General features: G+C 41.5%; 2 protein-coding genes across 4 annotated transcripts in view; one reads left to right on the top strand and one right to left on the bottom strand.

Moving 5' to 3' along the window:
• The window catches only part of syt6a (synaptotagmin VIa), a 103,066-nt gene extending 98,701 nt beyond the window's left edge, over window positions 1-4,365 (bottom strand). For both annotated transcript variants that reach the window (XR_010015355.1, XM_063015044.1), the window contains exon 1: window positions 4,281-4,365. The gene's annotated coding sequence lies outside the window, so the exon portion shown is untranslated. The remainder of the gene's footprint in view (window positions 1-4,280) is intronic.
• A 153-nt stretch (window positions 4,366-4,518) lies between these two features.
• Window positions 4,519-16,067, top strand: klhl21 (kelch-like family member 21). 2 transcript variants are annotated; one of them, XM_063015042.1, is made up of 5 exons: window positions 4,519-4,676; window positions 9,929-11,001; window positions 12,074-12,479; window positions 13,166-13,238; window positions 14,332-16,067. In XM_063015042.1, exons 2-5 carry the CDS (start codon window positions 9,963-9,965, stop codon window positions 14,671-14,673), a joined length of 1,860 nt encoding a protein of 619 aa, XP_062871112.1. In that variant the 5' UTR covers window positions 4,519-4,676; window positions 9,929-9,962; the 3' UTR covers window positions 14,674-16,067. The 2 variants fall into 2 exon arrangements, with proteins under 2 accessions (XP_062871112.1, XP_062871113.1); XM_063015043.1 differs by lacking the exon at window positions 4,519-4,676 and adding an exon at window positions 8,748-8,865.
• The last annotated feature ends 26 nt before the right edge of the window (window positions 16,068-16,093 follow it).

Here is a 16,093-nt window from a genome sequence, read left to right as displayed (position 1 = left end):
TAGCCTCCCATGGCTTCTCCTACCACTCCTATGCAGATGACACTCAGCTCGTTCTGTCATTTCCTCCTTCAGACACGCAAGTCTCAGCTCGCATCTCAGCATGTCTGCAAGATATCTCACAATGGATGTCGGCTCATCATCTAAAACTTAATCCCAGCAAGACAGAGATGTTGCTCATTCCTGGAGATCAGTCTCCAACCCAGGACCTAGTCATTTCTCTGGATGACTCCCAGATCAGACCATCTGATAAGGTAAAAAGTCTTGGTGTTGTCCTTGATAACCAGCTGACATTCTCTCCTCATATAGCCAACATGACAAGATCATGCCGGTTCCTCCTGTACAACATCAGGAAGATTCGTCCATTTCTCTCCAGGGAAGCTACCCAGATTCTGGTGCAATCACTTGTAATCTCACGGTTGGACTACTGCAACTCCCTTCTGGCTGGAGCTCCCATGTCCACGATTAAACCCTTACAGCTCATTCAAAATGCAGCTGCCCGTCTGGTTTTTAACCAACCCAAACACTGCCACATCACCCCACTGCTACGTTCTCTTCACTGGCTTCCTGTAGCTGCACGCATTCAGTTTAAAACACTGACGCTCGCCTACAAAGCCAAAAATGGACCAGCCCCAAGCTACCTTCGTGGCCTAATCAAACCCCGCTCTGTACCACGCAACCTCCGAGCCTCTAGTCTCGCTTGACTTGAGCCCCCATCCAGGACTAAAGGAAGACAAGCATCAAGGCTGTTCTCTGTTCTAGCGCCGAAGTGGTGGAATGAACTTCCTCTGTCTGTCCGAACATCTGAGTCTCTTGCTGTCTTTAAAAAAACGATTAAAAACCCACCTTTTTACTAAACACTTAGGCTGACTTGTACTTATTTACTAACATTTTGTTCCATTCTTTTCCATTTCTCTCAAAAAAAAAAAAAAAAAAAAAAAAAGCACTTTGGTTCTAACAGGTTTTAGCAGATTTGTGTTCTTTGACTGTTGTTTTCCTAAACTTGAGAAATGAAATGTTCACTATAGAAGCACTTCTGTAAGTCGCTCTGGATAAGAGCGTCTGCTAAATGCTGAAAATGTAAATGTAAAATGTGATTATTCATCCACAGTGTTATTCTGCCTTGAATTAAGAACCTGGACAGTGGATTCTACTTTTCCCTCTTCAGGAGTTTGGGAAAGCGTGCATTCGCAGGCTTTTGTGCTGAGGTGCATTTGCGTGTTTTATTAATAATCTGCACGCATTTGCAAATTATAAATTTTTTACTTTTATTTTGACCCTGTCCTAACTATTTTGGGGTGTGTTACAGGCATCAAATTGTTTATATTTACAAAATACAATCAAGTTAGTCTGTTGATTTGTCTGAATAGGCAAAGTCTTGTGAGATGCCTTCTCAGAAGTAACGGTCACTATTATAGAGGTCATTTTAATACATTTGTTCTTTAAAATTGAATGTCCAACAAGCTCAGGTATCTGTATTAGCCATATAGTGTATCTATATTCTGTTCTTTTAACATACAAGAGCATTTCTCATTTGCCTGGTTTTCTCTCCACATGTGCATACACCTTAATAAGCTCTTTATTATCATTCCCATCCATACCGCTTTAACACCCGTATCAATAATTCACAGTTACTGTGTGCTGGTGGACTTCAGGGAACGCGCTCAGTGGTCTGTCAGAAGGACGACAGCTTTAGCCGCTATCTCTGAACCCAGAGCTGAATATTGATAAGACCCTGGAATAAGCATGACAGGTACATAGCTGCTCCCATAAGATACTTTCATTCATTTCTTTGATTAATAGGTTTGTCTAGGGGTGCTGCCTAACAAAAGACACAAGAAAGAACACAGCCCTAATATATCAGCCCTAATATAACAGCATATTGGTGGCAGCAATAAAACAGACACAATATTTACACTATATGACCAAAAGTATTTGGACGCCTGACCATGAGCTTGTTGAACATCCCATTTCAAAATCAAATTGTATTAAAATAGAGTGGGTTTTTTCAGCTATGACAACAGCCACTCTTCTGAGAAGGCTTCTAACAAGACTTGGAAGTTTGTGCATATTTAGTAGTACGAAAGAGCATTTGTATGGCTGGGCACATGGGGATGTTGAACAAGAAAGCCTCAACTGATGTTCCAGTTGATTCCAAAGCTGTTCAGTAAGACTAAGGGTCAAGGCTATGCGCAGGCCACTGGAGTTTCGTTATGTCTTTATAGACCCTGCTTTGTGTACAAGGTAACAGTCATGCAGGAACAGGAAAGGGCCTTCCCTAAACTGTTGCTGCAAAGTTGGAAGCATAGAATTTCGTTTTCTTGTTCTTCTTGCCAAAAATTTTTTAGTTATTTGGTATTTATTTATTTGAGTTCAGGTTCCATCTAGTGAGAAGTGTGTGTCATTGCACCCTCTGAACTTAGTTTCCTTATGGTGTGTACAAAATTAATCATCATTTTTATATTATAGAATCATCTTGGTTTGGGTCATGGTAAGCTTAAGACACAAATATACCCCAGATAGGGTGCCCTCTCTTTTTGAAGAGTCAATTCACCTTCTGTAGATATTTGGGATGCATTGAAATCTCCATGACCCAGTTTTTATAGAAAGAATAAATGTCAATAAAATAATTACAAAAAAATCAGTTGTTTTAGCTGAAGGAAAACCATGAACATGTGCACAACAGCTTTTACGTCCCTAGGCTGATCAATGTGCTGCAATGGCAGCCAGAACTTTAAAAAAGCAGACAGTCAGCATTTCTTTTGCCAGCTTAGTTGAGTCTATGAGTATATGGAGGCCAGAAGGCCTTCTCCACACCATTGTGCGTTAATACCATGCCTCTCTGAGGTACAGCGTTGCGTATTCCTGACTGAATCAAGCCAGACTCTGCTTGGCTATAATTGTGATGCAATATTGCATTGGTCTTGGAATGGCTGGTGTAAGCACTGAGGATGAATTACTAAGTGTTTTTGCACTTATCTTTGTTAAGGCACAATTGCAGTGCTAAAATGGAAATATGAGGATAACAGTTCAATGGAAAAAGAGGACATAATACATGCAGTTGAAGTCAGACGTTTAGATACATGTGTAACTGATATCTGTTTCATTTCAGAACTGGAAATCAAAATATTTCTGCAACTGTCCTTTTTGTGACTCTTTTTTTTTAACACATACTTCTTGATCCCCCCAAAAAAACCTTTAGTGTGTGTTGAGGATTATTGTGGCATTTCTGAAAATATGCTGGCTTAAAAGTGTACAAACCCAGTTGTTTCTACAGATTCTACTGAGTGAATGTTCTTTTGCATTTTATTGAATTATTTATTGTGGTAATTTCTTGTCAGTGTGCACAACTAATCCTACTGTAAAAGAAAAAAAAATCAGAAAACCTTCCAATTAGCACAAAATTTACTAAAGCATGAAACGATTTTAGAGACTATAAACAAAGCAAAATAAGAGATGCAATCAAATTAGAGATGCATGTTCTGGCAGTATTGAAATATTGAATTTTCTTTTGAGACGAGGTTTGTTTTGTTTTCTTTGGTCAGTGTCTGGGGTGATAATATGCTACTACATCAAGATATGGATTGGATCTAGGCATTAATTAGTCAGTATCATAAACTAATAACCAATGCAACCAGGGTGCTGGGGCGGCAAGGTGGCTTAGTGGGTAGCACTGTCGCCTCACAGAAAGAAGGTCCTGGGTTCGATCCCCAGGTGGGGTGGTCCAGGTTCTTTCTGTGTGGAGTTTGCATGTTCCGTGTCTGTGTGGGTTTCCTCCGGGAGCTCCGGTATCCTCCCACAGTCCAAAGACATGCAAGTGAGGTAAATTGGAGATACAAAATTGTCACTAAACTGTGTTTGATATAACCTTGTGAACTGATGAATCTTGTGTAAAGAGTAACTACCGTTCCTGTCATAAATGTAACCAAAAGTGTAAAACATGACATTAAAATCCTAATAAACAATAAACAAACTGACTCAGAGCTCAACACTGCTTTCTAAATGTATGCAGGCCTGTGGAAATATTTGATATACAGAAGCAAGTAAAAGTTTGTGATTGCTTTAAAAATTAATAATTAAAATGCTGTCTGATTTAGTACATTTACTATTAGAAAATATAAATCAGGAAATATAAAAAAGATACATGACTAAATAAGACATCAACCATTTTATATTAAATATAATGATAATAAATGATACTGTACGTAGTTATACATCTTAATAATAAGATGTAAGTTATGCAGATGAAAATGAAGTTTCTTCAGGAATAATAAAGTTTCTACCTTTGTTGGACGTTGAGCAGAACGTCCTCAACAGTTTGTTCATGCCAACTGTTGGGCTGGATACTAAATATCTCCACACTGTACACAAAGTGCACTAGATAGGGTGTGTGGTTCAGTGCTTCTTGCACTGTATAGTGCACTAATGTAGGGAGAACGGAGCCGTTTGGGATAGTTTTAAGCACGTCACATTGAAACAAACGGAATGTCCAATAGTTTCATTGGTGAGAGGAGTGCTGGATCCGGACGGTTAACGGAATGATGGCGCTGACAAGAAGGAAGAAAAGTCAAGCGCAACGAAACAGATTTATATAAAATCGTAAGAAAAACAGAGAAACTGGTGCTAAATAACGCAAACTCAGAGAAAACGAAGAGGCCAAACAAAACCTGTTTATATCGGTAAGATGAAAATGCGCATGCGTTGTTAATGTTTCTTCAGAGTTCACCTTCAGCTGAGTGAAGCTTCATTCCTGTTTAAAGAATCATGATATACGGCAAAAACATCCACTGTTTTAACATTTATAATGCTAATATAACTCCTACAATGTAGAATAAACGTCTTTACTGTTTAAATAACTGTTATAATGTAGAATAATCGAATATATTGCTGACAGAGCTCCTGCAATGTGGCGTAAACGCTTCACTGACACAACTCCTACAAAGTAGGTTAAACACCTAACATGGGCAGATGAGACCACGAATGTTTTGGACTGAATTTCAAACTTCATGTTTGGCAAAAAAACAAACAAACTTGGCACACCACCAAAACTACACTGCCTGCTATAAAGCATGGTGGTGGCAACTATGTGGTGGTGGCAACTATGTGGGGGGGTCTCAGTAGGAACTGGGAAATCACGACTGAAAGGTAAGAGGATGTTACCAAGTACAGTTAAGTTATTAAAACAAACATGCAGCTTGTTATCAAAAACAAGAAAAGCAGTCTATTGCAAAAATTCTGCATTGGTAGCTCAGTGATTAAGGTATTGGACTAGTAATCAGAAGGTTGCTGGTTCAAGCCCCAGCATTGACAAGCTCCCACTGTTGGGCATCTGAACAAGGCCCTTATCCCTCAATTGCTCAAATTGTTTTTAGTTACATTTGTAAGTCACTTTGGATTAAACTTTTACTAAATGCTGCAAATGCAAGGAGTTACCAGCAAATATTCTCAAATCTATGTGTGCAAAGCTAGTAGAGACATATCTGAACAGATTGACGGCACTAACTGAAGTTAATAGTGGATCTTAATTTCGTATTAATTCCGTATTAATCAGTTTTTCAACTGTTTCATTTTTTGAACTGTTGGCTTTTTCTTGTTACCTGAAAGTAGTAAGATAAACTATGTTGTAATTCAATTTTTAAGTTGTAAGGCAGAAGTGATTATTTCAAAGGGGTATGATGATTTTCCATAGACACTAGCTAACTCATGCTAAAATTAAGCTGTTGGATTGCCTTTCCTAAGTCCTTACCCTAATCATATTGAGAATGTGTACTGAAAGGTCAAGTCTGTTGTGGAAAACAAACAAACAAACAAATAGGGTAGCCAAGGATCCAACCAGAGTTGTGCCAGTTTTGTTGATATCCATTAAAAGTGGCTGATTAAGAAGAAGAGAGATTATAAGGTTTCTTGTTTGTATATTTTTTACTTAAATTTGTGAAATTTTTTAAACATAGAAGTATATTTAATTTGCCGCTCAGGTGGCACAGCGGTAAAATACACTAGCACACCAGAGCTGGGTTTTCAGATATATCGTATTGAATCTCAGCTCTGTCTATATGAACAATGTTTGGCTGTTGTTCATCTAGAGAGGGAGCTGCATAGGGACCTCATAACTCATAGCGTGACAATATTCACCTGCTGCCAATTGACTACACTTTGTAGTACTCATCCTACATGCTGTGCACTTTACTGTTTTTGTAAATATCCCTTACGCTGCTAACTTACATATCTGTATATTGCCTGTATATAGTCTTATAGTTCGTATATTTTTGTGTTTAATGTTTAATGCATACTTTGCTTGTATACTGTATTAATACTATAGAGATATCATCAGCCGGAACCAAATTCCTTGTGTGTATCCACATACTTGGCCAATAAATCTGATTCTAATTCTGATGCAATTGATGGTGTCGAGGAATAATGCTGATCAGAGTGTGGCTCTCCGTGCACAAGGCTGATCTGCATATTAACTCGCCTCGTGCAGGTGAAAAGATGCAGTCGGCTACTGCTCACATGTCTGAGGGTGCGTGTGTCAGATCGCTTTCCACAATCGGGCCGGAGGTCAGCACCAGTAGAGAGGAAGCATAACGCAATTGGGTGAAAATTGGACGCGCTAAAAATTGGTAGAAAAGGGGAGAAAATGCATAAAAAAAGAAGTATATTTAATTTGTTGAGTTGTAGAAGTACGTTTGAATTTATTTATAACTGTGTTTTTGGCCTTGATGGTAGTATCTTCCTCTGTTTCCAGAGACACTGAAAATAAACAAAATAATGAGTATGGTGTATTGCCTCAAATATCAGAATCAAGTTGTTTTTTAAATGAAACTCAACCATTGGCATGCGGTTTTCTACTGTTTTTGTGTTTTATTTGGCAAATAGACTGACAAAGCTAGTAAAACCAAACACAAAAACAGCCTTTAAGAGCTAATGTGCACTAGTCTGTAGTGTTTATAATTCTACTGCCAATGTTTGTGGATAGAGATTACAAAGTTGTGTTCTTGTAAATGCACCTTAGCAATGAGTGTGGCTAAAAATAGGCAAATTCTGTCATTAGAAGTGATGATCACATTCTGTACAAGGGAACAGCACTGTCATCACATTCTACTATATTGCAGTATAGATCAGAGTGCTCTGTTCCCACCAGCCCTAGGGTTTCTCTCTCCTGCTTTGCTGGTGAACTCTTTCAGAGCCGTGTTTGCTGCCTGGTTGGAATGTGCAACCAGGCCCACTGGCATCTGTTATTTTTTAATCTTGTCACGAACAACTGCAGAACGTTTCACAATCTGTTATGAAAGCAGACTCCCCACGAAGCAATGTATGACACACATACATAACCAATTTTCCAGATATGCCTAAAATATACATTAACAGAACAGAGTTGAAATGTACCACTGGCAAGGGAACCCACCATTTTTCTAAAACCTGTCTGGAGGAGTTATATCCATAACACAAGCAAAAGCACAGCCTGAGCTTGATTTATGAGCAATCAAGTTAAAATCAAAAACATAAGGGAGCTCGGGTGACGCAGCGGTCTAATGAGCTGGCACATCACAGCATAGTGTTTAAACTCACGAGTATGAATCTTAGCAAAGCAACTGACTTTGCTGGGCATCCACACAAACACAACAGTTGGCCATGTCTAAGGGAGAGAGGGTCGGACAGGGTTTCTTTCAACTGCTGCTGCAATATGTGATCTCCGGGACTGGTCCGGCTGCCTGTGTGTGTCGGGTGGTGATGGGGTCACATGGAGCCTCATGTGGCTCTCCGTCCGTGTTATGGCGCTGTGTGGGATCCCAATGCTGGCAGGTGATCAGAAGCCACAGATTGGACACATGTCTGAGGCAAGCAGCAAAACATTTAATAGAGAAATGAATCTAATGATAGGCCTATTTCATGATGACTTCTTCATTCCCTGCTTCTTTCAACAATAGGGTAAAAGAGTGTAGGTGCTAGACTGGCTGTCCTGCAGTCCAGACCTGTCTGTAATTGAAAACGAGGCGCATATAAATAGGAAGACCCTGGCTTCTTGAGCAGCTAATGTGTTGTTTCTATTTCAGGAACATTTGTTTTTAATTAATTACTGCCAATTTAAGCATTTCCAATTCCCAATTGTGAATCTGCTGCCGCTTGCACAACTTACGATCTGATCAAGAACAGCCAGATCACCACACACCCCTCAGACACGTGCCCAATATGCAGCCGCTTCTTATCACCTGCCAGAGTTTGGTTCCCACACAGGCTGAGCTCCATGTGTCATGTTAAGTTTAGGTGTTTTGGTAATACCCATTGCTAACAGGGCTTTAAAAGTCCCTTTTCTAAAACAAATGATATGCTTTCAACTTGTGCCAACATTGTATCCTGGCGTACATTAAATATGTTCTAATTCTACATAAATAGAAAACACAATACTGTGGAATAACATGATGTGTTTGTATTAAAGTAATTAAAGCAGATTATAAACAGACTGCTCATAAAGGTTAGCTAACTACAGCAGCCTTGGCCAGGTTATTTTCTGTCTTGTGATTATTTTGGCAGGAAGGCAAGTGTCCAGGACTGTGTGGAAGGGCCTGTGCACTTACGTGTGCAGGAGGACTAAAGACTTATTCAGAGGGGTTTATGGGATACAGAAGATGTTGGGGGAGGGAGTTTCAGTAAAACAGGCTCCAGTGTGAGAGGTGTAAACGGACACTGCGGGTGTGTATATATAGACACGGCAGAGAGAAACGTTCTGTTTCTGAACAGAGTCCTGGTCACATGCTTGAGTCAGAACTATATCAGTCTGGAACCTTCTGTCGTGGTCTCTGATTTAAGTAGCTTTGAAGAAAGAATAGAGGTGAGAACGAGGAAAATGTGCTGTTTATAAATTTACAGGTCAGTGTACTGGCACATGTTATTCTTATTGTTGTTGTGTTTCTGAAACGAGTCGTAGAAGTGTGATATGATTGTTTTAATATTTGTAATTTACACACAAGTATTGAGAGTTTTCTTAGCTAAAAGCTCGGTATACTTCATAAACTAGGTACTCATTGTATTTAAGTTCAACCAAAATAGGATGTTATGGTTTGTGAAGTGTTTTACTGGTATTTAATGTTTTACTTTTTTAGCTTTGTTGATTTATAGCATTTCTATGCTTATTTCTAATTTGTATTGTCTGTAAAAAGTTTGTGCCAGTGTTTGTAGAATGATTAAAACACTCGTTGGAAGCCTTAGATAATGGCAGTATAATTGTTTATAAGAGGAACAAACCCTGTTGTTTCCAAGCAAGAATGGGTCGAAGTACAATAATATAAAACTGCCAAACAGATTCCAGTTTTATTGGAACATTATATGCTAAAAGTATTTGGACGCCTAACCCTGAGCTTGTTGGACATCCCATTTTAAAAACATGGTATTAAAATAAAGTGACCTTGATGTGATCGGTTCAGCTATGACAACAGCCGCTCTTTTGAGAAGGCCTCTCACAAGAGTTTAAAGTATGTCTGTGGGAATCTGTGCCCTGTCAGTCAAAAGAGCGTTTGTGTGGCTGGGCACTGATGTTGGTCAAGAAAGCATCAGTTTGAGGTTCCAGTTCATTCCAAAGCTGTTTATTGGTCAGGGCTCTGTGCACAACACCGGAGTTTCTTAAAACCAAGCTTTTCTTCATGACTTTATAGAGCTTGCTTTGTGCACTGGGGTACAGACAGGGTCTTCCCTAAACTGTTGCTGCCACGTTAGAAGCATATAATTTGTTTATGATTGATTTATTACACCTGCTAGCAGTTGCTGTGGCTGAAGCATATGAAATAAAAAATTTGAAGGAGTGTTCCAATACTCCTTCCGAGTGCTGATTGGTCAGTAATTAAAGCACTAAGATTATTTTCAAGACGCAAGTTCTGAAAATTCTGAAATATAAAACACTCAGCCCAATTAACATTTCCTGTTTCTCTATTTGTAGATGACAAGGTTGTTCTAAACCCAGGCCCACGCTGATGTCAGACACGATGGAGAAACCAGTTTTACAGACGCAGCCTTCCATGCTGCCCTTCTTCGATACAGACCATGCAGTCAACCTGCTGCGAGGCATACACGAGTTGCGCGCTGAGCGCAAGTTCTTTGACATGACTCTGTGCGCCGAGGGCAAAGAGTTCCACTGCCACCGAACCGTCCTGGCCGCGGCCAGCACCTACTTCCGTGCCATGTTTGCCGGCACGCTGCGCGAGAGCGCTATGGATCGCGTGGCACTGCACGAGATCTCAGCTGAGCTGCTCGGCGTCCTCATTGACTTCTGCTACACGGGCCGTGTGACGGTAACGTGCGACAATGTGGACGTGCTGCTTAAGGCGGCGGACCTTTTTCAGTTCCCGTCAGTCAAGGAGGCGTGCTGTGCCTTTTTAGAGCAGCGACTGGATGTGTCCAACTGCCTGGAGATCCAGGACTTTGCGGAAGCATACGCATGCACCGAGCTAGCTACCAGTGCCCGCCGCTATGCCCTTAATAACATTATGGAACTGGCTAAGGGACAGGAGTTCGAGCGGCTGCCCTGGAAGCGCCTGCTGGATTTGGTTTCGGATGACGCTTTGTGCATAGACAAGGAAGAAACAGCGTACCAAATAGCGACCCGCTGGGTGAAGGCTGACCTACGGCGCAGGCTTCAGTACTGGCCTGAACTGCTTCAGCAGGTCCGTCTGCCCTTCGTTCGCCGCTTCTTTCTGCTCGCCCGGGTGGAAAGTGACCCGCTCGTCTATTTAACGCCAGAGTGCCTGCGCTTGGTGAGCGAGGCGCGTAGCTTCCAGTCTGCCGAGTACGACCGACACGACCGTCTGTGCCAGCGCATGCGGCCCCGTCCCTCCACTGGCCTTGCAGAGATCCTGGTGGTTGTGGGAGGCTGCAACAAAAACTGCGACGAACTTGTCACCGTCGACTGCTTCAACCCGCAGACAGGACAGTGGAGGTACCTAGCTGAGTTTCCTGACCACCTGGGCGGAGGCTACAGCATAGCGGCACTCGGCAACGACATGTATGTCACAGGTAGGTTCAACAACTGAGCATCTGTAGAGACTGTTAGAAGGAAATGACTTTGGACTGGTGAATATAGTGAATAATAGGCTACTGACCAATTTACTAATTAATCGACCATACACAACACTGAGAAAACTGAATCAAACATAAGGCCTATTTCTGTGACATCCCAATTGTGAAGACCTGATCTAACTGTTGTAGCAGTTCTTTTGCTTTGATTAAACTCAACACAGGCAAATGTATGTGGACACGCCTTATAACTGTTGAGTCCAGGTCATTCAGCCACACCCATTGCTAACAGGTGTAAAGAAAATCATCAATCATTCATTCATTTATTTAGTGTCTGTTTTACCCCTGCTTTATCCTCGTAGGGGTTGTGGTGGGTCTAATTAATTGGGCAAAAGACAAAACACCCTGGACAGAAGCAGAAAATCAAAATCAAGTAAAGTAAAATACTTAACTTACACTGTGGCAAGCGTTTCGGAAAGATCCTTTCCTGTTCCACTATGACTTACCGCTGTGCATGTCGAGCAACTTTGAACTGAACTATACTGCATTTAGGGCGGCACGGTGGCTCTGTGGGTAGCACTGTCACCTCACAGCAAGAAGGTCCTGGGTTCGATCCCCAGGCAGGGTGGTCCGGGTCCTTTCTGTGCGGAGTTTGCATGTTCTCCCCGTGTCTGTGTGGGTTTCCTCCGGAAGCTCCGGTTTCCTCCCACAGTCCAAAAACATACAGTCAGGTTAATTGGAGACTGAACTGAATTGCCCTATAGGTGAATGGGTGTGTGGATGTGTGTGTGTGTGGATGTGTGTCTGCCCTGCGATGGACTGGTGACTGGTGGCAGGTGATAACACGTGTCGGGGGGAGAGGTTGTGTTATCGTATGCTGTAGCCTAGCAGGTAAGGTACTGGACTTGTAGTCAAAAGGTTGCTGGTTCAAGTACCACCACTGCCAGGTTGTTACTGTTGGGCCCTCAAGCAAGGCCCATAACTCTCAATTGCTTAGACAGTATACTGCCACAGTACTGTAAGTCGCTTAGAAAAAAAAGCGTCTGCTAAATGTAAATTTTTTTTATGACAGGTGGCTCAGACGGATCACGCCTCTACAATGAAGTGTGGCGGTACAACTCGAGCGTGAACGAGTGGACAGAGGTTTCGCCCATGCTGAGGGCGCGCGAGTACCACAGTTCGTGCGTGGTGAAGGGTCAGCTGTTCGTAGTGGCTTCGGACAGCACCGAACGCTACGACCACACGATGGACTGCTGGGAACCCATGGCACCCATGCTGCACCCTGTGAACAACTGCTCAACAACGGCGTGCGGCGGGCGCCTTTACGCTACCGGCTCGCTCACTGGCGACGAGACCATGGCCATCCAGTGCTTCGATGCCGATGCCAACCGCTGGTGTCTGGTCAACTGCGGACAGCTGCCACACTGGTCCATCGCCCCCAAATCAGTGACTCTTAATAGGCTGATTTACTTTATAAGGTGAGGAAACAGCCAGAGCACAGACATACAAAAACAGTGAGGTTTTTAATGAGTTCTTTTTATACAAAGTACTTGTGTAGTAAGGCCAAAAGTATGTGAACACCCATCCTAATTTCAGGTGTTTCAACCACACCCACTGTTATAAGTAAGGCTGTACTTAATTTACGGCCAGGAAAATCGCATCATGGAGCCTGTAATGAGCCGCTTCCCATCTAATATGCGATTGGCTGTGAAATTCAAACTTTAAGATTTATGTTTATCGATTTAATGTTTTTCATTCGCGTAGCCTTCAAGTGCCTCACGTTTACTGGTTAATCTGCACTATGAGGCGGTCCTAGCAATCCTACGGCAATTCAGTTAGCAATCGCTTAGTCAAAATGTCCGATTTAGTAGGGCCTTAGTTATAAGGTATATACAATCAGTAACCTTATGCAGTAGTCTTATGCTTCTCGCTGTGTGGCTACAGTTTGGGGAAGGCCCTTTCCTGTTTTCCTGGGCCACATACTTTTCACAGTATAGTTCACAGTATAGTTTATATTAAATAACAAAAACCGGTGGTTGAATACTTGTTTTCCCTTTACAGTATACTAATTTATTTATTATATAATAGTTTATTACTACATTTATTTTAATAATTTATAATTATTTATAATTATTTAAAGCTTATCATTGTTGCTGTGTGACAGGGACGACTCAGCAGAAGTTGATGTCTATGATCCACAGAAGAACGAATGGAACAAGATCAGTCCAATGACCCAGGCAAGGGATTTTTTTCTCTTATATACAGTAGTGTATAACTGCCCCTATTTTCTACTGTTAAACAAATCATGTTTACCAAATTAGTTCAGGTCATTAATCAGACATGCTTGATTTTACCCAGCCCTGTAGAATGTAAATCTCACTAATATTACCTTCATGTTGTTCTGGTCAGTGCCATGGTGGGTTTGGCTTCCATACAATCACTGGGCACAACACAGTAATACAACCTGGATTTGCTTCGGCCAAATCAACCCCCCCTTCCCTCAGCCATCGCTATTCAGTCTGTATGTAGTCGCTCGACCGGCCAATTGTATTGCTGGGTATTCGAACCCTGGATACCAGCGGCACCACACAAGGATCTAAATCTAACTATTAAAGTCAAGCAGTTCACTTGAAGTTTCTACAGAAGCACTATATTGTTTGAGGAAATCTTTAGATTCATTCGTACAAAAAAGCTTTTTTAATGTTGTTAAAATATATCTGAAAAAAATTATCTTGGACTCCACCAAACCACAGTAAGAGCAATTATCTTTACATGGAAAAAACTTGGAAGAGTGGTGAATCTACCCATAAGTGCTTGTTCTTCTGAAAGTTTTCCAAGGTCTCTGCAATACTTCTTTTCGAGCCACAGCTAAGGTTTAAATGTTTGTGTTCACAATACTATAGACTGTACATCAATTGAATACATGTAACGCAATTACAAAACTCATACTTGCCAAGAGAAACATTTTACATTGGCCAAAAAAGCTTTTGGGTAATTTAAAAACTCGGGTTAATGTTTTATAGACAGATAACAGAAAAGGCAAAATTAAGGGGGCAAATACTTTTTCACACATACGTACACTACCAGTCAAAAGCTTGGACCAATCAGAATGGAGTGAACTGGATTCACCTGATAAAGTAAAGTAAAAGCAGCCAATGGTCAATCACCCAAATACCTGCTGATTGATGGTCCAGTGCTGTTCCATTTTCATTGATGGACAAGAGTACACCCTACAGTAGTAGGTGTACCTGATAAAATAGCCAGTGGCTCTAGGCTAGGTACCAGGTACCACTTTTATGTTGTCTAAACTACCATACCATCTCTCTCCAGGTGCACGTGGGCGGCAGCGTGGCAGTCTTGGGAGGCCGTCTGTATGTGTCTGGTGGCTACGACAACACGTTTGAGCTGTCCGACGTGGTAGAGGTGTACGATCCAGGCGCTCGATCGTGGAGCCTCGCCGGCCATCTGCCCCAGCCCACCTTCTGGCACAGCAGTGTCAGTATATTTCGCCAGTTCATGCCCCTGGTGCCCAGCACGTTCGAGCCCGTCGACATACCCGAGGCCAACGACATTTACCTGCACCGACACCATCGGCACCACCAGGCCCTCAACCAGTTCAACAACGAGTTAAATGAGAACCACCGCAACCGGGAGGTGAACCCTGCACGCTAGGGTCATTGAGGAACTCGATTCTGCTATGCTACAGATGCACTTTACGACAGATTCACCTCAGCTGAGAGTGAGAGACGTGTACGGACAGTTCTTTACTCTTTTTCATTTTGTAATGTAAATTTAGCATTAGCTCCAGGCCTGGGTCGGTTGTATATGGTATTTTGCTTGCACTGCCAGTATTCTCCTCAGTCAATAGAAATAAATTGTAGCCATGGAGTGGGTAGAAATGATCCCTCTAAAGAAAACTGTAGAGTCTTCATGATGCCAACATTTCGTTAAACACTATTTGGACTGGACTAGCATATCAGGAGGATTCAGGCTAATTTTGGCTTTCCCATGTGCCCCTCTGATTTGATTTAATTTGGTTGCAATTCAGTTGCAAACCAGATCCCCATATGTGGTCAGTGCATAACCTCACAATTGCTTTTTTGTCTATATTGTCACAAATTCCCACACACTAGAATATTGTGGAAAGCTTTTCAAGAGGGTAGAAGATTGTTGTAGCTATAAAGAGGTAAACTTGGGATGTCCGATGTACTTATTATTGACTTTTTAATGCAGATTCTTGTACATTCATTGTTACCACACATGTGGCATCAGGTGATGGGTTGGATTGTGCAGTGAATGTGTTTCACCAAATGTGGAAAACACTGGAGAAATGTAAAGCTTTTATAAGCATGGATGATTATACAGGAAAAGGGGGAAAATCACAAACTTTTGCTCTGGTGGATGCCAGGCCAAACTGTTTCTGTGGACTTGTATTATTGTTTTCTAAATAGCTGAAATGGTTTGAAATATGCAGGAGGCGATTGGGTGAGCTGAGACCCGACAAATCTGTCAGCCGGCTGGGCATCTACACAGACATGATTGGCTGTGTTTGGAGCCCTGCAACGGATTGGTGGCCAGTGTCCACTCAAGTGTTTCGCAGTGAAACCGGACCAGCCGTGACCCAGACCAGGACAAAGCACTCGATGAAAATGAAATGAAAGAATATATTAGATCATCTATTATGCATGAAGTACTGACATGGTTATATAATAAAAATAAGTCCTTATCGTTTTTATGTTTTTTAGCAAGTGTATTTATTGTTCATTTTTACTGAAGGTGTGAAAATTCTTTCTGAAGGAGCTACTTCAAATTTCCGTCCATCTTTCAGTTTGCTGTGTAGAAACTGGGCTAGAGCAGAACTTGGTTTGATAATACTTTTGAATATTTTAATCGATGCTATGCAGAAATGGTACTTGTTACTTTGTTTTTCTTACATAAATGGAAGTTTAGTTTGTAGTCAATATAATTTTACTATCTTGTTTTGTGTGTTGATTTATCCCTGTGTGTGCGATGTCTGTACTTGTGATTTTAAAATAAACTGCCAGCAGGGCCTTGGTTTATTGGCTTTTTTTTGCTTTATTTACACTCTTTG

This window comes from Trichomycterus rosablanca, chromosome 19 (genome assembly GCF_030014385.1).
Source record: "Trichomycterus rosablanca isolate fTriRos1 chromosome 19, fTriRos1.hap1, whole genome shotgun sequence".
Classification (NCBI taxonomy): domain Eukaryota; kingdom Metazoa; phylum Chordata; class Actinopteri; order Siluriformes; family Trichomycteridae; genus Trichomycterus; species Trichomycterus rosablanca.
The sequence above is the reverse complement of the archived record's forward strand: the minus strand, read 5'-3'. Positions and strand labels throughout refer to the sequence as shown.